This window comes from Hermetia illucens, chromosome 4 (genome assembly GCF_905115235.1).
Source record: "Hermetia illucens chromosome 4, iHerIll2.2.curated.20191125, whole genome shotgun sequence".
In the NCBI taxonomy this organism is placed as follows: Eukaryota; Metazoa; Arthropoda; class Insecta; order Diptera; family Stratiomyidae; genus Hermetia; species Hermetia illucens.
The window spans coordinates 106839088-106861759 of record NC_051852.1 but is presented as its reverse complement, the minus strand read 5'-3'; the positions used below and the strand labels follow the sequence as shown (position 1 = coordinate 106861759).

General features: G+C 42.7%; 1 protein-coding gene across 2 annotated transcripts in view; it reads right to left on the bottom strand.

The window, feature by feature from the left end:
* LOC119654575 overlaps nt 1-22672 on the bottom strand; it is a 361980-nt gene that overhangs the window by 265239 nt on the left and 74069 nt on the right. Inside the window, exons 2-3 of one of the 2 annotated variants that reach the window (XM_038060030.1) lie at nt 17973-18194; nt 17704-17916 (exon numbers count right to left, since the gene is read on the bottom strand). In XM_038060030.1, the coding sequence (XP_037915958.1) occupies nt 17704-17916; nt 17973-18139 (380 nt within the window). In that variant the 5' untranslated portion in view covers nt 18140-18194. Of the gene's footprint in view, nt 1-17703; nt 17917-17972; nt 18205-22672 lie in introns of those variants that run through there. The other variant, XM_038060031.1, reaches the window with a different exon arrangement.

Below are 22672 nucleotides of genomic sequence, written 5' to 3'. Positions count from 1 at the left end.
GAGGGTGCTCTCTATGGACCAGGTATAGCAGATTAAAGGTGAGTTAGAATTTTACTGTTGATAATCACATTTAAATTTTCAAATACATTTTTCTCGAAACTGCATCTTGAAAATCGGCTGCCACCATAGCTTAAAATCTATCCAACCAAATTCTTTGAAATTTTCACGACTTCTTTAATACATATTTTTACGGTCCGCAAGCTACGATAATTGCGGGGTCGGGTTGACGGGTCGTTTTTTTTATTCATAAAAAAGGCCGTAAAAAAACACGAAAATCCAAAAAATTAAGTTTAAAAGGCCACCAAAAATTTACCTTTTAATATTTTCTAATTATCCTAGTTTGCGGACCGAGGAATATTGTCCACATTAAAATGCCGTTTAATTTTTCTTTCATTAGATGAACAGAGCGCCCTCCAGCGTGGCAGCAGAAAGACACCTTTTTTTTGGAGATGGGTGCATAAATTGACATGTATTCCAAAAACTACGCTATCAAGCTGAAAAATTTGTCACATATACTAGAGATAAACATATAGTGAAAAAGTCACATTTCTATCTTTAGCCAGTCCTCCAAAATAATTTTTCAAAGAAGGGCAAAAAAAACGGCCTCTACACGGGATGACCTCCTTAAACCACGCAATCCTTTAAAGGGGTCATCCCGTGTTAAGGCCGTTTTTTTGGGCTTTTTTCAGAAGAACTGAGAAGAACTGGAGAAAGATGCAAATACGAATTTTTCACTATAGATTTTTAATATCTTGAGCGTGCATAGTAATTTTTCCAGCCCGATCACATAGTTCGCTATTGATATGCAGAACAATTTATACACCCATCTCCAAAAAAAGGTGATTTTCTGCTGCCACGCTCAAGGGCGCTGCGATCATCTTAGAGAAAAAAAGTAAACGGCATTTTAACGTGCAGACTTAACTACAGTCAGTGAGCACAATAGTTCCTCAAGGACGCGGTTCCTTAACAGAATAATAACTACAGTCCGCAAACTAGGATTATTAAAAAATATTAAAAACTAAATTTTTGGTGCATTGTTAAACTTTTTTTTTTGAATTTTGGCGTTTTTTTATGGCTTTTTCAATGAATAAAAAAAAACTACTGAATGAATCGCAATTATCCTAGTTTGCGGACCGTAGAAATATGCTCTGAATAAGTCGTGAAAATTTCAAAAAAAATTCGTTGGATAGATTTTGGGCTATGGTGGCAGTCGATTTTCAACATGCGGTTTCGAGAAAAACGCATTTACAAAGTAGAATGCGATTTTTAGTGATAAAAGCTTAACTGACCATTAGTCTGGTATACCTAGTCCATAAACCTTAGGTTTCTTGAAGAAACACATGTACGGGCTTGGCTCCAATTCTTGTCCTTTTAGCGAAGTCATTCGAACGAACGATAAATACGAGCTTTATTACGGCGATTGACATAAATCTAGCATGTGACTTATCACGTGTTTATCACTATAATTTCCGAATGAGTCCGAGTATCACAAAATCACTTTACCCATATATTCTACACTATACAATTAGAATTGATGCCAAAAAAAAAATTCAATTTCGCGGATGCGACACACGGGATGACCCTCTTAATTCGGCCCCTAAAAGGGATAAGGAGTTCAATAGTCAACAGTTTTCGAAGGGGCTATCTATTTCTGAGTAATCTGCGGACTAATTATGGACAACAGCTAAGATAGTCAATAAATCAACAATCAGACCTCATCCTTCATCTCGTCCTGTTATTTGAAAGTCAGAAAGGAGGATGTGAAGCATTGTCTTAAAAAAAAAAAATATAAATAAAAGACGAGGAAAACAATACTAGCGACAGAACCGGATCCGATCCTGTCAAGAAGTTAGCAAAGGCTCTTGAAGCAAAGACGGCGCTACGTTCTAACAAAACTACGTATACTAAGTTATTGTCTGCATGTTTAGCACTGATAACCTCGCACCTTGCACCGCTTGCAGTCACGTAAAAAAACCTACGCGCCATCATTCACGGTTTCTTCAAATGTGTTTTATCTCCCTACTGGAATTCTCGAGAGACTTGCGCTCCTCATCCACTGGAGCAACCCAAACCGCCCCCATCGCCCATCTTGGAATAGTGAATTCCACCACGTAGCGTAACCAGTAATGGAGCCTGATCAATCCACTACAACGTACACCTTCTCATCAACACGTCCAATGGTATTTGACCAGTACCCCGATGAAGTTCTTCGTTCGAAATTGTATTCAGCCAGCCTACTCCGATGATCTGTCGCAGAACAAATGCATCCTTCGTACAAGGTATCTTGAAGAACATCCCCAATAACAAGAAGAAATAATATCGGGGATAAGAGGAAACCTTAGCAGACTCCGCTTTGCATCTCAAGTTCCTCTTAAAGTATACCTCGATGGAGCAAGTGACATCTTGCGCCATCACACATCGCTCTGATAAAAGCTATTAGCTTCTTCGGAATGCCACTCTTGAGTAGAGCACGCCAGATAGACTCACTGCTCACGCTGTCGAGAGCCTTCTTGAAATTGCTGGTGAAGTGAAGATCTAAACTTCGCGCACTATTCCAAAATAAAATGAATGAATTCCAAAGTGTTTCTTGACGCGCTCTGGGATCACTGTAGCTATTATTATCGTTGCGAAGACAGTGAGTACGCAAATACCACTCCAATTTTTGCATTCAAAACGGGTGCACTTCCTCAGAATCTTAACGGTCATCTTCTTCTTCCACTCCCTCGGAAAGATCTCGAAATCCCACAATTTACGTTTGAGTGGAAGTAGCAGAACATAGAAACTACAAGAGTAGCGATGATTGGGGGAAACCGGTCGAGTTGACTTGTTTGAAAAGGCAGTTCGCATCCCCATATCAAGGTGACTAGCTACTTCATCCATAAGAGGCGTGACTTCACAGGAAGTTATACAATTAAGGACCGCGGTGAAGGGTTATACCGCCTCAGCTGATCCTAATTTTTTTGTGATGCAGTACCCATTTTTGAAATTTTCCCTGACCAGTACAATAATAATTTCCCTTTTGTCACGACACACACTACCTAAAACTTTCGTGGTTTTCGTACAATATCGTAGCTCCAGTGCGTCATTTTCGCCATCAACCGCACCGCATCGACTTCCATGATTCCCCAGTTAGCCAAATATTGTCACGCGCGTCTAAGAGCGTGTGCATACTTCAGAAATCATTGGCTGTTTTAGATAACCAAAGGCTGACATCTGGTATTACCTATTCTCCTAGGTTCCTCAACCTTGCACAAGTGTCGGACACAGTGCTAGAACATGTGAGGAAGTTTCGTCACTATCCTCATAGATTCTACAGACAGTGCCCATAAATATTCCTAGGTTCCCTAGGTGATAATTTAGCCCCCAGTGATCGGTGGGTATTCCCACTACAATTCGGAGGCCCTCGTTGGTGAGGTTTAATCAATCTTGCGAGCGGTTGGGTTCGCATCTTCCAATGAGGCCCTTGGATTCTTCCATTCCTGGTTCGCCGAGTACAGCTCCCTCAGGTTTTCCTTTTCGTTTTTCAACGTCGTAGCAATTCCCGACTCCACAGAAAGGTTTTCGTCCCTGTAGTAGCGCCCAAGCTCCTTTCTTGGCTAGCTCGTCCGCTTCCTAATTACCTCCTTTCGCAATACCGTCTGGAACCTAGAGCATCCAGCTTGGCTGCACAGGCAGCCAGTCTATTAAGGCATTCCCACACCAGTTTAGAATTTTACCGGTGGGACTATATATGTGTATATGGTTGCCAATACCGTCTGGAACCTAGAGCATCCAGCCTGGCTACACAGGCAGCCAGTCTTTAAGGCATTCCCACACCAGTTTAGAATTTTACCGGTGGGACTATATATGTGTATATGGTTGCCATTTATCCCTAGGTGGGGTGTACCATGTCAACCACACTTACGCGCCATGGTTCGCGGTTACCTACAATGCCTTTCAGCTCCCCCATCATACCCCGAAACGCACGCACTTCTCTTCTACTCTTTTGCGTTAAGTGCCGTTGTGGCAACCCGCACGCCGTTCACCTTCGGAGGGTGGTTTCATTGCTTTAATATGCGATCTATCCACTCGCACTTCCGCCTTTAGATCACGGTGCCAAGCCTATGCGTTGGGCAGGTACTTCGGTTCTAATAGCATTTTACCAGCGTACTCCCATCATACGACGTAGACAGGTTGCGACGAAGACTTGAAGCTTTTAAGTAACAGTGGGGGTTTCACTTTTCATATCATCATCATCAACGGCGCAACAACCGGTATCCGGTCTAGACCTGCCTTAATAAGGAACTCCAGACAACCCGGTTTTGCGCCGAGTTCCACCAATTCGATATCCCTAAAAGTTGTCTGGTGTCCTGACCTACCCCAAAATAGTAACACCGAAGGAACAGTAGCACAGAATAGTCTCAACTTTATCTTGGTGTTGAGATAGCTGCATTTTCTGATTTCAGACAAGGCGCCAAAAGCAAATCTAGTGTGATTACTCGGGCCGCATCTAGTATGGTGCTACCTTCGGCAGAAAACACGCTCCCTAGATATACAATAAGTAAGTAAGATGCCTTCGGTGCTCTGCCCATTAATGCAAATGGGAAGAGTGTGGTGACTCGTCAGGGAATCTTCGTTCAGTCCAACTCTGCTTGTCTCTCTTTCCACATCCAGAGCCTTTTGGCGAATATCTATGACCCGGTAAGAGAGCAAATGGATTTCATGGGCGTAGTCGAGGTATTTGAGAAAAGATTTCATCATCCATTGAATTCCTCCAGGCCTTCTGGATAAAGCAGCATGAAGAGCTTCACTAATAACAAGAAGGAATAATTTCGATGAGAAGATGCAACTCTGGTGAACTCCACTTTGAAATTTTTCCCCGGTGCAACACATGCCACTTTGGATCATCATATGTCGCTCTGATAATAGCTATTAGTTCCCTCAGAATGATCCCCATGCATAGAGCGCTTCAGATACACTTCCTCTTCACGCAGATATCCCTGCCCTTCTGTGGAACCTTAACGATCATCCCCTTCTTCCAGTTTCTGGGAAAGGTTATTATATTTTTTTACAAATGTATTGAAGACTTTACCAGCTTCCTAGTTCTTAAAGGCCTCGATTTTCTGAACCTGGAAGGTAAGACATCGTTTCCAATAAGAATGAGGTGGTAATGAATTGAAAACGGGGCTATAGTCATTCAATGAAATACTAGTATCAAGAAGCTCTTTTGAAAGAAAACAATAATTTCACTCGAATCAGAATTGAGCCAAAGAAAGTATTCAATAATTAAGTTTCCAGGAAATGGAGGAAGGAAACCTTCTTTCCACAAGTCCCGGCTGAATGGAAACTCGAATCTGATCAATGACGAGTGTATTTGCTACGATAACCTGGGATCTACCATGACACGAGATGTTTGTTATGCTTGTTTTTCAATTCTTGTGTTGCAAATCATCGACATCAAGAGAGTCAAGAGTTGATCTGCTGCTGTGCTGACCAATCGAAGGAAGCTTGCAGTTTGTGGACCCCAGGGAAGCTGGTGTGGGTCAGTCGATACTGGGGTTAACAGCTTTCCCTTTTATTTATTGCTTGTACAGATAGTCAGCAATTCGCTCTAGGAACTTACAGGAACTCTTATATTGATGTTCACGGGTTTTTTGCACTTTCGATAATGACGAAAACTGAGAGCTGACACACTCTGCATTGGAAAACCTAAGCTTTATGATGAGCTATCGGGCAAGCAGAGCTCCTGGATCAAGAGCTTCGCATTTAGAGGTTCGTCCTGATTTCCAAAGAATTTGTCAGGTGTCCATAAAGTTCAACTCACACGATCCAGCAGCTAGCGTATACAGCACGGAGCGTGTCCAGCACAACACAGACGAAAGTATTCACACCATCCAGCAGTAAGCGTTCGTTAATTAACCAAGCTGAAGATAACTTCACAGCTGAAAAAGGAACGAATTTGGCACAATACTACTGTCTTCGAGAAATTATAGATCAATTCACTCTACTGTAATACTAACAAGGCTGACTCTGATCATTTTGTGAGGCTATGTAAAAGTTGCAGGATCACTCTCGAGACCATTCAACATCAACAAGGGTCTAAGATAAAGGGACGCCCTGTCATCAATCCTCCTTAACCTGGCAGTGGAAAAAGTGATGCATGATGCTGATGTTAATGCCATAAGCACCATCTTCTTCAAGTCCACCTAACTACAGGCCTATGCTAACGATATTGACAGAAGGGAAGAACAACCTTTATCCAGATCGAGCAGGACGCGCTAGATTTTAGGTTGCACATTACACCCACTATACAGGACAATGATTTTGATAGTCCCCGTGTATTCGTCCGAGACCTGGGTTCCTCCGAAAAATTTGCGGACTCCTAATTTGCATGGGTGGGGATGACCCAGTCTATAAAGGCAATATTTATGATAAAAAAATAAGACCACCTAAGGTGGAGGGATTGCCTAGACTAGGACGCGGGACAGCTTTTCGGGATATCAAATTGGTGAACTTCGGCGCAAAAGCGGGATGTCTGGAGGTTGCTATTAAGGCACGCCTAGAGCGGATACCTGTTCTATGGTAGAAAAAGAAGACGTGCCTGAGATGGAGCCATGACGTGGAACAGGACACCAGACAGCTTTTAGTGATATCGAATTGGTAGACCTCGGCGCAAAACCGGGATATCTGGAGTTCTTTACTAGGTTAAAACTATACCGGATACCTGTTGTTGCACCGTTAAGGATGATGATATTTCTTTCTACCATCTCGCTAAGTTGCTTCGCCATCATCAGATAGTTTCCCTGAGTTAGTGTCCCAGATGAAGCCGAGGTATCTCGGCTCTAAAAATTGGCGACGTTTTATGTTTGTGAAGAAAAAAAAACACCAACTGTTATCCAAAAAAGTTTGGTATTGAACCTTCAGTGATGATATTTCAAGATGGCATTCTAATCCTTCGCTTCTATACATTTGATTAATATATTGTATTTTGCGTTATTTGATGTTAATAGTAGAGAACTTTTTTTTGGACGGGAAATCGACACTCGATGGTTTTGAAGTATTGATAATCGGACAAAACCATTGATGGCTAGCTTTTGGTGTCAAATAAAGATCGATGGCGGCACACTTGATGTCAATACGGCCACCGGGACTACCATGGTATTGACCTGGCTGGTAGTGGCATCTAGTCAAAATACAAATATCTCTGTAACCGGTGAGATTTAACCGGCCACCTTCCGTTACGATAACGTAATTGTTTATTCCATGTAGATATACTGAAATGATTACACATTTACAATAGTAATATCAACCACTCGTCGCCATCAGTCATCGAGGATCGAATCAATAAAATGTCAGAAGTTTGAATACCATTGTAGCCCTCTTCTGTATCGATGGCCAGTTGTGCACGCGTAGTGGCAATCCACAAATTTAGTTCTGTTTCAGCAGACTGAATACCGCATAAAAATGAAGAATGTGAATTAGGCCTAATAATAGAAGAATTTTAAGGTATTACGGTTGAGTTAATAAACAATCGGTGAAATGTAATTTGTGTGGTGAAACGCTGAAAGATTCCAGAAGCACTACCAACCATATTAAACATGTTAAAGCTCTTTAGACGAAATTTGGGAAGTCGGCGATAAATCTTTCTCCAGGCTAACACCATTTACCTTAGGTTCAACTTGAGTGACTCAAGGTAAGAGAAATGCGTATCAAAATTGAATTTCGCCAGACACAAATTTGAGCCCATTAATCTCAACCTTACTTCAAATATATCACCGTTCAATTCAGCTTCAAAGTTAACATTATTTTCAGGGATTCCCTCGTTGTTAAAAATTATCCCCTCAATTGGAATGGGTGGCAAAAATCTTCGCAAACTTTCACAGGGAATTCTTCAATCTTTCAAGGTTTTCATAATTGGTAAGAAAGACTAATTAAAATGATAATGATGTTGGATTAGCCTCTTGTCAATATCCCCGACTGCTGAACTTTGCCTGACGGTGGTGGCAAAGGATCACTAGAGACCTTCAAAGTAGCTTCCTTGATAGCCTTTGGAACAACAATGTTTACATCTTCGTGATATCACCAAAAAATCCTTATCCACGTAATTGGGGCATGGCTAAAGCACAGTAATACCAACTTTATTGTAAAATGCTGTATTATGCTAACCACAGTATTTACGTTACACTCTGTAAGCATGTGTAAATTATGTGAGGTGAACTCAAATGTCCCAAAAGAACCCTTGCATATTTCCAAGCGTATCTTACATGCAAACACGTCCATGGGGCACCTTAAGAGAACTTCTGAATTTTCCTCCAGTTTAGAAAGCTCCCCAAGCTTCATTGATACTCCCGTGCATTCTCAAGATCTCCCTCCTTGCCTCCATCTGTATGTAAAGATGGAAAGAAGCCAATCCCAGAAGGTCTTCTAGGATGAGGTGATGCTCGTCCTTATTGCCCAAGTGATACAAACCTGTCTTTTAAGTTTGTATAACTCCCTGGTTGTGCTGAGTTCGGTTCTGTCTGCCCAGTTTACCGCCCCATAGTTAATTATCGGCTTATGCAGCATTTTTGAAATGCATTCCCATTTACCAACTACTGGCCTATGCTGAAGATATCGACATCCTGGGAAGAATAACCCGAGACGTACAAACTGCCTTCAGCCAGATCGAGCAGGCGGTAATTGGCCCGAGATCTTGGGCTGCACATCAATTAAGGCAAGACAAAATATATGGTGGCAATGTCAACACCAAAAACCAACCAACCAACAACATCAAACCACACTGGTCAAACGGGAAGAATAAAAATAGGAGACTACAACTTTGAGACCATTGATAATTTCTCCTATCTATGGTCGAAAATCGCAACCGATAACAGATCGACGAAGAAATCCGCGGACGGTTGTTGGCAACCAACAGAGTTTATTTCACCTTACAAAAACTGTTTCGCTCGAAACGTCTCACCATAGGGTCAAAGGACTCACTGTACAAGACAATGGTCTTGCCAGTTCTTATGTATTTCTCGGAGACTTGAGTTGTTAGCAAGAAAAACTGCGAACTCTTGGCCGCGTTCGAGAAAAGAATCCTACGAAGAATTTTTGGCCCCCTACATGAGGGTGGACGATTCCGTAGCCTACATTTCGACGAAATCTATGAGCGATGCCATGACCGTCTGGGTCTAAGTTACGGTGTGTCCACTACTTAATCGGTATGGATGAGGATGATCCCACCCGGAAAATCTATAAGGGCAATATCTATGGGAGAAAAAGAAGACGAGACAGACCCTGCCTGAGATGGAGTGAAGGCTCACGTCAGGACGCCAGACAGCTGTTAGGGATATCGAATTGGTTAACTTCGGCGCAAAACCGGGATGTCTGGAGTTCCTTATTAAGGTAGGACTAGACCGGATACGGATTGTTGTGCCGTTGATGATGATGATTCCCATTTTTCCTGCTATGCGCCCGCAGTTCGTCAGAGCCCCCGTAATTGTCATGTATTCAACATATGTTTTCCAGAGTAGTTTTTTGCCTGGTGTAATTCCCAAGTGTTTGACCTCTGTTACTCGTTTCACTTGTTATCCAATGGCTCGCAGTTGATCAAGTTTATGCTTCTTAGGGAATAATGCTAATTTGGCCTCGGCAAAATTTATGCGCAACCCGCCTTCTTGCACTAGTTACTAGTTACTAGTGATTCGTAGTACAGTTTGTATTCCATGACGTAGGCTATCCTCATATTTGCCTTTATAGATAAAAAAAAACAGTGTCATTAGGTGACCTTCGTCCTGCATTCCAGTATCTGTTAGCTCGTCTCAGACTTCATCGACTACTATGCTCCAGATTAAAGGTGATAATACTATACACCGTGTGTTCCGATAGCTGAGTAGTTAGAGCGCAAAGCTGTCGTACGGAAGGTCGCGGTTCAAATCTCACTAGTGGCAGTGGTATTTGTATCGTGATTTGGCATCGGATACCAGTTGACTCAGTTGTGAATGAGTATCTGAGTTAACTCAGGGTAATAATCTCGGGCGAGCGCAATGCCGATCACATTGCCTCCTACAAAGTTCTGTAACGCTGTGGTGTACCGTTATGGTTTCTTTTCGTTTCAATGCCATTCCGCAATACATTCGTCAAATTAAACAAGGGAATTTCGGTACTTGTGAACGCGTTGACACTGATGTAGAGCATTGTGCATTAGAACATTAGTATTAATATAGTTGTCTATGGCTTTCTCCACCATTCATTTCGAATGACGACAGGCTGATTGGTGTCACAAATCTACGGTAAAAAGGATCATTTTTACCCGCTTTCAAAATAAAGGGCACTTTTTCCCGCCTCTATGCCTTTGGTATCTGAATCCCAAGGCTATGTTGCCTCTTACCACTCTTAGAAGAGACCCTGGTGTAGAGTACCGCTGGAAACACACCATCTGCTTCGAGTCATTTCAGTGTTTTAGAGGTTTCCTCTGTCCACCTTACCCTACCTTCCGAGCAAACCACTTTCGCTAGTTTCCATTTCTATTTTCTCCCGTTCTGTTTATAGTTGGGATACCCAGTAGAATGCCACAGGGTAAGGGAGAAGCATATGTATGCTGTTCTCTTCATTCTCGGTAAATATCCCACCTTTCTTATTCGGACTGACAGAAGATATTGCCTTGTGTTTGCCTATAGCCTTGTAGCCAGGATGCTTCTGTGGTTTGTTCAATAATTTCACAGAATTCCCTATCCCCCTATATATCATCAGTGCAATTTAATACTTCTGCTAGTCTCGGGTTTGTTTTGCCCCGTTGAAAAGTTTTCGGACCTCTTTTCTCGTTCTGGCTAGGTACCTGTTCTACCAAGGTACACTTCTTGATGATTTACATAATTGTTTTTGCCTTGCAGCTGACCTGATATGCGTCAATGACGATTTTTTTTAGGTCTTTTATGACGGTTAACAGTCTCAGTTCGCTGCATATAACACCGTCCCTTTGTATATGAACCTTGTTATTGTTCAGGTACCTCTCATAGCAGTCGCAGTCTATTCTTCTGGAATTCCTGACTATTCTTTTTATTTCGAAGTTCCTCTCAATGTCAAATCTGGTTATTCTGTGATCGGACAAAGAAAACGCATCCGACACGCTCCACCTCCTATAAGGCCGTAGCAAAAGAGGCTAGGAGAGGCAAAACGTATAACCAAAGGGATGAAGCTCTTCCTATGCGAGACAATGTTGTTGTCAGTCCTCATGTTTTCCTCGGAGGTTTGGTTTCTTAGCAAGGAAAATTGAAAACTTTTAGTGACGTTCAACGGAAGAACACTACAAAGAATATTTGGCTCACTACAGGCGACTGGACGATTCTACATAACAATAATGATTTAGTTGTGGTTAAAATCTCGTTGAATAGACTCTTGTGGGCAGGTCACAGGGTAATACATCTAGATGAGGATGATCCGTTCCAGAAGTTCTAGAGGGAGAATATCTTTGGTAGTGTGGTGGGGCGAAATTCGATTGCAAGCAGTCGTCGACCGGGAAGTATGTTTTTGAATTTTTCATTTTTTAATTTGAGTTGGGATTAAGATAAAAACAAACTGGATTATTACCGTAGAAAAAATTGAATGTTTCATCAGTAACGCAGCAGGAATAATTTTTATGATAATATGCACATACCGATGCAAGCAAGGAGGACAACATTCAGGACGGCCGGTAGTATGAGTGAGGCGGGGCGTTGCCTAAATCGAAGGAAAATTGATATTCTTTCTAGACGGTATCCCGAATTACTGATACCAAGGGATAACATGACAACGAGGTTTCACTTCGATAAGAAGTTTAAAACACGTTAAAGTAACGAGGCAAACTGGGAGAGCGTGGCTGCGACATACGGCTTAAACCAGCAACTGATTACTTGGTACACTGACGGATCCCTCACAGCAGAGGGAGCGGGTGCCGGTGTCATTACTCCAAGGAAAATGAACTTCGAGCCAATGGGCAGGTACACTAGCATATTCCAGGCGGAAATATATGCCATAGACAAATGTGCCTCCTTTAATCTGCAAAGAAATTACAGGGGGCAGAACATAGCTATTCTCACCTATAACCAAGCAGCGAGCAAGGCATAGGTGCAACCAGGTGAACTCTAAATTGGTATGGGAATGCCTTGAGAGACTGAATACACTTGGCTCGTCCAACGAGGTCTGGATACTTTGGGTTCCAGGCCATGCTGGGTTGGAAGGCGACGAGGCAGCGGACGAACTAGCCAAGAAGAGAGCAGGCACGCCTTTACACGGGACAGAACCCTTCTGTGGAATCGGACACGGTTTCATGGCTATGAATCTAAGAAATGAAAAGGAACAATTGAAGGAACTATACTGGGCGGGCCTACCAGGGATAGAGCAGTCTAGGGTGCTTATTGGGGGAAACCTCACCAAAAAGAACCTCCGAATCATAGTGGGAATTCTCGTTGGTGATTGTCGGCTGAAATGTCACCTAGGGAAGCTAGGGATATCTACGGACACTACCTGCCGATTTTGTGAGGAGGATGATGAAACCTCTGTACACTTCTTGGGGCAGTGTCCGGCACTTGTGCAAAGTAGGTCGAGACATCTGGGAGAACACTTAATACCAGATGCAAAGCAGAAAGATCTGGAAGTAGGGAGCATACTAAAGTTTCTAACGGTTATAGGCCTGCCTGAGATATTATGACGAATAGGTATACTATAACCAGTAAAGGGAGCACAATAGTTCATCAAGGATGCGGATAATAATAATAATGATAATATATCGGCCGAAGCCGGTCCCAAGCCCGGTTGTGAAAGGAGGAGGGATGGATAGCTTCAGTCTGAATGCCTGTACGCCACCGCAGCGTCTCAGGGAGTAGGTGAGGAAAGTGCAGGAACTTTGCAGTCTTGCAGATTACTCACTAAGGAAGCTATCTCAACACCTGGCAGCTAGGGATAAAATGCACCACCAAAAATGAGAACAAGGAGAAATTTGAGATCCGGTACGGATAACCGGCAGGAGTCATCTGACTTGGTGACTGAGTCGGGCTCTCGTAATGGACAGCACGGCGTCGAAACCGCTAGTCGTGGGGCGGTTCGACGTCTAGGCGCCACGACGACCAGCAGCACGGCTCCGCCTGCTGCAGCTGTTTCGCCACAATCTGTGGCGGATGAAATGGACTGAAGAAATGAACCTCTTCATCATCCGCTCCTACTATGAAATAACGGGGGCGGATACAACATCTTACCGCCAATTGTTGCACCAGAGATTCGTCGAGTGTTTTCCGCAATTCGCGCACGTGACTGTGCAGCGCGTCGCAGACCAGTACCGCTTTATTACTCGCAGCGACACAATCCCAGCCACCATCAGGGAACGTGTTCGGCTTGAGGTCATCGGGGAAACTAGTGACCGAGAGTCGATGGGGGCAGACGCGGCGGCATCAACAACACCACGCCGCACTGCAGACAACAGGTTCAGTACTCGCCGAAGCAGTCTTCTCCACCGTCCAGCTGAGGTTTCCGCTGAGGTTCGGGATGAATTCCAAAGAGCGTGTATAGAATTCTCGGATATGGATCCTTTGCATAGACCAGGTACTCCCAAGCTCTATGCATCTCCAGCAACTCCGGGAATTCTATCTGAAATCAATGATGAGATTGCATCTCGACTGTGTGCTGATATGTCGCTGCTGTAACTACAATCACTTGTGTATTGTGGTGCAGTTGCGGCTATCAGATTGCACGGTCAGAAGATTCGCTTTTATGTTATTGGTTTCAGTGACCAGAGAGATCCACCATGGAAAATTCGTCTGCAACGTCGACGGGACTCACTAAGGCAGGACATTGCTAGACTGATTCAGATCATCACTGGCAATGCCAGCCGACGGGTGAGAAATAAAGTGCAGAGGGTTTACCGGAACTATGCCATCGCCTGTGAGACACCCATTGTTGAAATTCTGGACACACTAAAACAGAAACTTTCTGTCATATGCAGTCGGTTACGACGGTATGGCGAAAGTTATTCCAGACGTGCCCAGAATGCAACATACGCGAGGAACCAGCAGAGCTTTTTCAGATCTCTCAACGAATCCCAACAGAGCGCCCAGACAATACAGTTCTCGGTGACGGAAGTGAAAGAGTATTGGAGTGGACTTTGGGGGTTACCAGCCCAGCATGCTGAGTGGATCACCGCCGAAGGCACCTGCCATGCCAATACACCTGACAAGAATTTTGCGGATGTTACCGAAGAGGAAGTTTGACGAGCCATAAACAGCTCGAAGAACTGGAGGGGCCCAGGTCTGGATCGGGTGCAGAATTTCTGGTATAAGAAATTTACCAGCATACACAGTCGGTTGGCACGCAGTATAAATGAGGTCATGAGTCGGCCGGAGGAATTTCAACCCTTCCTCACTGCGGGGATTACCTACCTTATCCCCAAGAAAGACACGGTGGAGGACCCCGCAGACACAAGACCGATCACTTGCTCGCCAACCCTCAACAAATTCATCGCGTCCATTATTAGTGGAAGGATCAATGCGCTCCTTGATGTACCTAGATGACATCAAGCTGTACGCTGGTACTGACAACCATCTTAGAAGGCTGTTGCCAATAATAGAAATGTTCAGCCGTGATATTCGGATGGAGTTTGGATTAGACAAGTGTCGAATCCAAGCCATCCGCAAAGGTCATCACGAGCCGCATGCCGGACATAGCATTGGTGACCTCCACATCGAAGCTATGACCGAGACAGACTTCTACAAGCACCTAGGAATTCTGCAACGAACCCATGCTCGAGTTGGTGATCTGAAGAATGCTCTGCTGTCCGAATTCCTGCGACGTGTAAAGCTGGTGCTGAAATCGTATCTCTCGGGGAAGAATAAAATAAGCGCGTTGAATGTATTCGCTATCCCTTCACCGGCTTATGCATTCGGAATATTGCCGTGGACGAAGACCGGTCTGGAAAACGTCCAGCGGCGGATACGGACAACTATGTCCAAATTCCGAATGCATTACAGTAAGTCTGCCGTGGAGCGAATGATCCTGCCTCGTGACATTGGAGGTAGGGGCGTGGTTGACGTGGCGGCACAACATCATCGCCAAGTTGACTCGCTACGCGCTTATTTTTACAGCAAAGAGCAGGCGAGTCCCTTGCATGCGGCTGTCTGTAAGGCAGACTGTTGGCTGACTCCACTTAACTTGAAGGATCGATCTTTCAATCCCCTGAGTGGGGTGAAGTCGGACCAAGAGCGGATCGATGAATGGAAGTCGAAGGCAATGCACGGTAAACACGTGAATTGTCTTTGGTACCCATTTGTCGATTTGCATTTGTGCTGGGAGCTCTTTGCTGAGACGGAGGGGTTCATGTGTGCCATTCAGGATGGCATGGTCGCCACCCGAGCTTATAAAAAGCTCATCATGAAAGAACGAGTGGAGAACGACCAGTGCAGAATATGTGGTTCGGCGTTAGAGACGTTGGACCATCTCATTTCTGGCTGTACTGTTATGGCACCGGTGCAGTACATCGCCAGGCATAATACTGTATGTAAGGTTATCCATCAAAACCTTGCATACAAGCATGGCTGATCACGGGAACATGCCCGGTTTACCGATATGAGCCGCAAGCAGTATTTGATAGTTATGCTTACAGCATGTATTGGGACCGGCAAGTTTTGACTGATCGCCACACTTTACACAAAAAGCCTGACGTACTGTTAGTTGACAAGACAGGTCGCTCCGCGTATATTATTGATGTTGCTATCCCCCATAATAGCAACATTGAACGGAAATACGTGGAGAAGAAGGTGAACTATGAGCCATTGGCACGGGAAATCAAAGAAATTTGGCGTCTCGAGCGGGTGGCTGTAGTTCCCATAATATTGTCAGCTACAGGGATTGTACCTAAATTCCTCACGGTTTCCCTTGATGTCCTGGGACTTTCGCACAGTCTGGTTCAAACCAGGCAGATGTACACCATTCTGCATACGTGCTCGATGTTGCGGGGAGTACTCGAAGGATTCTCCCACTGACCTACCACCGGCCACCACCAAAAGCGCCTCTTTAGCTTTTAAGTAGGTAGGATTGTCCGAGCCTAAATGCTTGGCACTTAGTGCTAGTATTAGGCATCCGCCGAGATTGTGATAACTCAAAAATAATATGTATTCTAATTTAATAAAAGAATTTAAATGAAAATTAATATGAAAATAGCAGAACGGAAAGTGGCGCATAAATTCTTTAGTTGAGAAATAAGAAGTGGCAGAAGCTGCCTTAAACGGAGCGATGTTGTTTGCCAGAACATCAGACAGATATTGGGGATGTCGAATCGGTGAACCTCGGTATAAAACCGGTATGTTTGGAATTCCTTATTAAGGTCTGCCTAGAGCAAATACCGGATGTGGCGCGAATTATAATAACAAAGATATTCTTATTGACTTTATATTCTGCTGTAATTCATTCACCTCGAAAAGCAACTAAGTTTGGATAATATAATAAGGTTCCTTCTGGAATAACAACCTAATATTGCGAAAATAGGAGGCAAAACCACTTGTGCTTAGCACGAAAAACTATTCCTCAGCTGAAAATATTTGCTGTTTCGTTGAATATACCAGGTCTTAACTTTCACCGTGTTCTGCAGGTCCTGTTCTCAATGGTGGGTTGTAACTATGGGATTTTTTCATAAAAGCAGATACTGAAAATGTGAAAAGTTCTCAATCTTCGCTGCACTGTTCATAAAATATCTATCGACTACTCCTAATCAAAGGCAGAAGTTAGATCGACCTAGAGGTACATTGCGCGGCACATGTCTTGTGTTGTGAACTGAAATAGGTGGAAGTAGAAGAACAGACCATCCTGAATAGACTTTTTCAACCACCCACTCAAGGTTATCAAAAATGGCGCCCAATGTGGGATTCATCAAAACCCTTTCAAATTTCTGACAATGATCAAATTTGAAGCATTTTCTTACAAAATCCGATTCGAACAAATAAAATTTTTGCACACATATATTGAACCAATTTATCTATTTTCCTTCTAATTATATCCACTCCTTTATAGTACTCGTCTGAGTTCCAATTATGTTACATATAATCGATTTTTGAATATTTTAATGCCGTACACGACTACATACAATTTAAATAGATCTTTTACTATGCATAGGTGAACATCTCAAAGTTTATTTATATCATTTTTTCCAACCGATTTGCAGATAGATGTTGATTTCGAAAGCTCGAATTTCGAAAAGTGTGGATGAGATCCACTAAATAGCGAGTAAAGAAAGCATCCACCTGCCGAAGAAGCTACCTAGCTTCTAGTGTCTAAGTTTATTACCACTCGTAGATAGGAAACGATTGGTATCTTGGATGAAATTCGAAATTACATACCCGCTGTATGTCTTAACTAACATGGAATAGGGGAGAACGGATACAAAAGACCATTTCTTAGGAATGATTCCAACGAAATAGTGCGCGATTAACGTTAGCTTTTCAATTTATTGCATATTAACGAGCTAAGAAATTTTGAAGCTTCCTAAATATATTTTGCGTATAAAGTTTTTCATTGGAAATTTGAATTTTATAGTTTTCCTTTTGAACTTGGCTATACTCCGTATTTTAATTATGAGTGTGAAGATTAATTTGTCAAGTTAATTACATATAATTTTCCATTTTGTTTCGAAACATTTATTCTCTTAATTATCATTGAAAATTCCGGAATTATGCTAGCATCATAGCTAGTAATACAAACTAGGAAAATATAAATAAAACTTACCTTTCACAAATGGACATCCGAAGCCCTGAACTTGAAAAGAATGCGTTCTGATGCGAATCATGGCAGTAACTACAGCTACAGAACGAGTATTGTGACCCATCATATAAACTGGATTGGTCGTCGTCTAAGTCCAGAAGGTCTAAGTCGAAGTTCTCATCATAGAGGCTTCTCGGAGCCCCTGAATCTTCAGATGTTGCTTCACTCGATCTGGACCTAAAATAAATATTTTGATTAGATGCGTCCACAAGGATATGGTGATGAGATAAAACCTTCGTCCTTTTACATCGACTGTGTCCACGACTACATTCCATGTTCGATGTATCAAGTAGAGAAGAAATAGGACTCGAGAACTTTCATGGCTGGTTTGGCTTTGAGAATTATCACTTTTTTGACTACGAGTCAACGTTGAGACTCCGCTTGTTATTGTATTTCCCATTATTGCGGGTTTTTGTCTGATATTCACTTCAGCATGATTTGATGTGATTGGGTAACTAAAAATAAATTGAAATATTGAAATATTTAGGTGAAACTTGGTGATTTATAATTTATTTAAATTATTTGTAGCCTATAATTGGTCGATTTTGGAAATTTTAGTAAATATTGTGTAGCATGTTAAGAGTGCTGTTATGTTTCTTCTGAAACAGAAAGTGGTTATATTGAAACATGAAGCTCAAATTCACAAGGTAAAATTCCTGATCATCTTTAACTCGGCAAAGGCCAGTGATGATCCCTGCCCATGTCTGGATCAAGTCGACTGACCTTTTCCAGTCGTAGCCCAGGATAAACATTAGGCAACCGTCGTGTGGTGAACGGAATGAGAAGGAGAATCTAAAACTAGTAATGTAAGGAAGACATCTTAGAAAATTGAAAATGAGGAACGGCGCGAAAAGCTGAATAAGCTTGAGAAACTCACATTACAGCCTAGCTCGCAAATTAAAGAACTAAACCCGGAAAACGAAATAATTAAAAAAAAACTCACGCTTGTCATTGGAAATCCTTAGACAAAATCCTGCGAGAAACAGAACGAAATTGAAAGTGAAACTTCCTCCGCTGATTAATATTAGCCGAATCGATAAGCACTAGAAAATTGAAAGCCTACTATCGGCAGCTATGGTAAAGGAATACTCAATAATTGTTCTAAACAACAATTTTTGGAAAGTACAAAAGTAAACACAGTAAACGCAGATTGTTAGAGGGCCCTCTCGAGAAAAATTAAATGGTATACATACGACGAAAAAAACAACAGACTCTCACGGTTATGACGCCACCCAACGTTCCGAAAAGATGTATTGTAAAAAACTCAAAGGAAAAGGGTTTTAAGATCCTAGCCGCCGTGAATATATTGAAAGAAAATCCCAATGAAAAGGGTGAAGCAATAATCAGTAAGCGAGGACTCAGACAGTTCATGCTTATTTTCGCCAATAATTTAGACTCAAACAAAATTCACAACTTAAGAGTTATCCTTAAAATGAAGGTCAAAATAGAAGCTCTGTGCAAATACAGCGATCTAATACCTCAGTGCAAAAGATGCCGAGATTTCAATCACACGCAAAGGTGTTGTAAACGAAATCCAACATGCTAGTGACCATGAATCATTAAAATGTCCAAACAACAGAGCTTCTCCGGTAAAATATGGAAATTGTAAGGGCCAACATCCAGCCAATTACAGATGCTGTGAAGCAGCGAAATAATTACACAAGCTAAACCGCTGCGGCCTAAGTTGGCTGCTCCCGAAAAAGGGCACCCTGAGCCAGGTAAAAACAACCCAACGCTTATTGTTAGAGAATAAGATAAGATTGAGAAATTTGAGAAGACACAGGTCATAAGGCAAGGTGCATTGACCAAAAAAGAAATGACGATAATAACCAAATACTGAAAACTATTTTAGATAGATTTGACCTTTTAAATAAAAGATTTGACGAGCAACAAATAGTAGACCAACAAATTTTGACAAACTTAAGCAGTATAACGTAAGAGTTAAAGAGGATGTCACACACCACCAAGAACAAAAAATTGAAGTTAAAAAATGCAGCTTGTGTGTTTGCTGTACAACTACTTAACAAAGCTGTGAAGATCTCCTCCTCCTGTCCGCCCCGATCTAGTGTTAAAGTCGGGAAACCGGAAGCTTAACGATTCAGGTATGAAAGATTTTGTGTATTCCTTATATAAAAATACATTTGTCCCATTAGAACCTAGCACGTAATATACGCTTTTATTTTGTGGGAACTTTCACGTGATACTGATATTCAAAGACTTTGATTTGCACATGAGGGACAACTTTAACCTATTTTAACTTTGTTAGTAATTGTACGATTTACACCAAACTTGGTAGAATATAGTGTGCATTGTCACAAAATTTGGTGATTCTAGGGTGAACTTAAGGGGGTTTTGCAGCAAATTATTAAAAATTATAGTAATATACTACTATTAACTTTATTTGAACAGATATCGGTATGAAGCGCATTCCGGAGCCTAGACACTATATAGTGGCAGTCTCCTAATTTTTTTTCAGATTGGTGAAAAAAAAATTGCCCCTCTTTTGATATACAGAGCCCCCCTTAAGCTCTACATGGAATGATGTAATTCATTGTATGCGTGAGTGTTCACAGTTCCCACCTTCTAACCTAATTTGGTGTCAATCACAACAACACTTCCCCAGAGAAATGCTTGTGACTATCAGATCGACAGGCGGACAGACAGACCTGTGAGGAGTGGCCAGATCTCCTATCAGGCGCCACCCTAGCTGGTGAATTGGGGCATACCTATTGATGTGTAAATATGTACTGATGGACTCTTTTTTCTGACTGTGTATGGGCTAGTGTCTGCTCATCTCTGGTGTGCGGACCAAAATGGCTATGGGAAGGATAGCCAGAACAAAAAAACACTACGGAAAACGTGAGAAGGAGGAAACTTACGGTGCAGGGGCTCAGAACCCCAGTACCGACGGCTTTTGGGAGTGAACATTCCTCGTCGACATCCCTCGAACGCAGTGGCTCGGTAGTCGACAACTTGGTCACCGTGGCATCTAATGCTGCAAGTATTTTAGATTTGGAAAAGGAGATGTTCAAGGAAAGTACCTACCAAGAACACCAATAACAAAATCGAAGAAGGATAAATTGAAGCAGATCGCTGGAGGACAAAAACAGCAACGACACCGACCGCACATATTCAAGAGTACCAGCAGGAGGTACTCCAGGACCAGGAAAAGGACCCATTCAGAAGAAGTTCGTCAATTTTGAGATCTCCGGCAATGCCAAACATCAAAAAAGATAAAACGGAGGAAAGGTCAATGAACAACGGAGGGAAGGTCAATGAACACCAAATTTGAAGGACTATTGAAAAGTAGTAATCCGGTTAGGACTCATGGAGAGCAGAGTCCTGAAGCAGAGGAATTACCCTTCATACACAAAATAAGTTTGTTTTTAGCACTGATGAAGGGAACAAGTGGTTCCCGAAATATCGGGGAGAATAAATACCCACACCAATTAATCGTTGGAAACACCGCATAATATCACTCTGATACTTAGGATGATTTACACGTTGCTAGGTAATCGCTGAAGCCATAAGGTTTTCGATAAAAAAATTCAGTAGCCCGGTGAACATGATTTACCTTCGCTAAGACATTTGTAAACTAGGTTGGCATCGCGTCAGCCAGCTAATCTTCTTCCGACATAATGAGACAATATTTAGTGAAACAAGGATCACGCGTAAATATGTAGTTACTCATATTCGGGGGTCCCAATTTCTTGAGGATATGAAAGAACAACAGGAAGGAGATAGGCAATATTACTCAGGCTATTGTTGATCCTTGATTGTTGTGTTTAGGATACAAAAGAAACAATTAACAACAGGGCAATCGATCGCCCAGTCTAATCGCTAAACACTACAGAAGTTACTCGTCTTTTATCAACATTAGTACTGAACTGGTGGTCAAAGGGTAGTATAGGTCCCGGGGCGAAAGGTGAATTGGTACACACGATGGAGCATAAACCCTGGGAAATGCCTGCTGAACCAACACCAACAGCTCTACTACCAAACCCTATCTCCACCTCCACGTGGTGACCGCTGGGAGCTCTTTCTTAACGAAAAGCTGCAGACGGAGAAGGATGAAGGCGAGTCTGCCGCGCCTAAAAACAGGACAAATTGTACCAACTGGGCCTCCAGGTTGGGGGTTGGGTAGGGCTGACAACCCTACACGGAAAGTTGTTACAAAGCCAGGAGCCTCGGACTGGACGGATTATACAACGACGAACCCGGCAACGACAACGGAATAACGATTTGCGCATTTTCTCATGAAACGTGTGCTCCTTGTACAGAGATGAAGCTGATAAGCAGCTAGCCGATACCCTGTCCCAATATAGGCCTGATGTAACAGCGTTACAGGAGATGCGTTGGACAGGGACCGGTTTCCTGGAGAAGAGCCGCTACACCATATATTATAGTGGCCATCCACTATGTTCTCGGAGTAGGTTTCTTAGTCAGCAAGAAAAATGAAACCTGCTGTTATCGTTCTGCGCTTGCGAGGCAAGTCTAGAAATATAAGCCTCATTAACGTTCACGCCCCTACAGAGGAGACTGCAGAGTCGGAGAAGGATACCTTCTTCGAGGCAGTGGAACGAAACCTCAAAGCCTGTCCCAGATATGATATTAAAATCATACTTGGGGATTTTAACAGCCAAGTAGAGACGGAGCCCGTATTCAGGCGATACGTTGGCTCCCATAGCTTACACGAAAATAAAAAAGATAACGGACTGCGGATTATTCAATTAGCAGGGTCACAGGGTAGGGCGCGGAAAGCGGTCCACAGACATACGTCAGCCTCTCCAGACGGGACCACTTTCAACCAAATTGACCACGTGTTGATCGAACGCCGCCACCTCTCACCCTTGATGAATGTCAGAACATATAGGGGGGCCAATATAGACTCGGATCACTATCTCGTTGGCATGGTGCTCCGAGCTCGAATAAC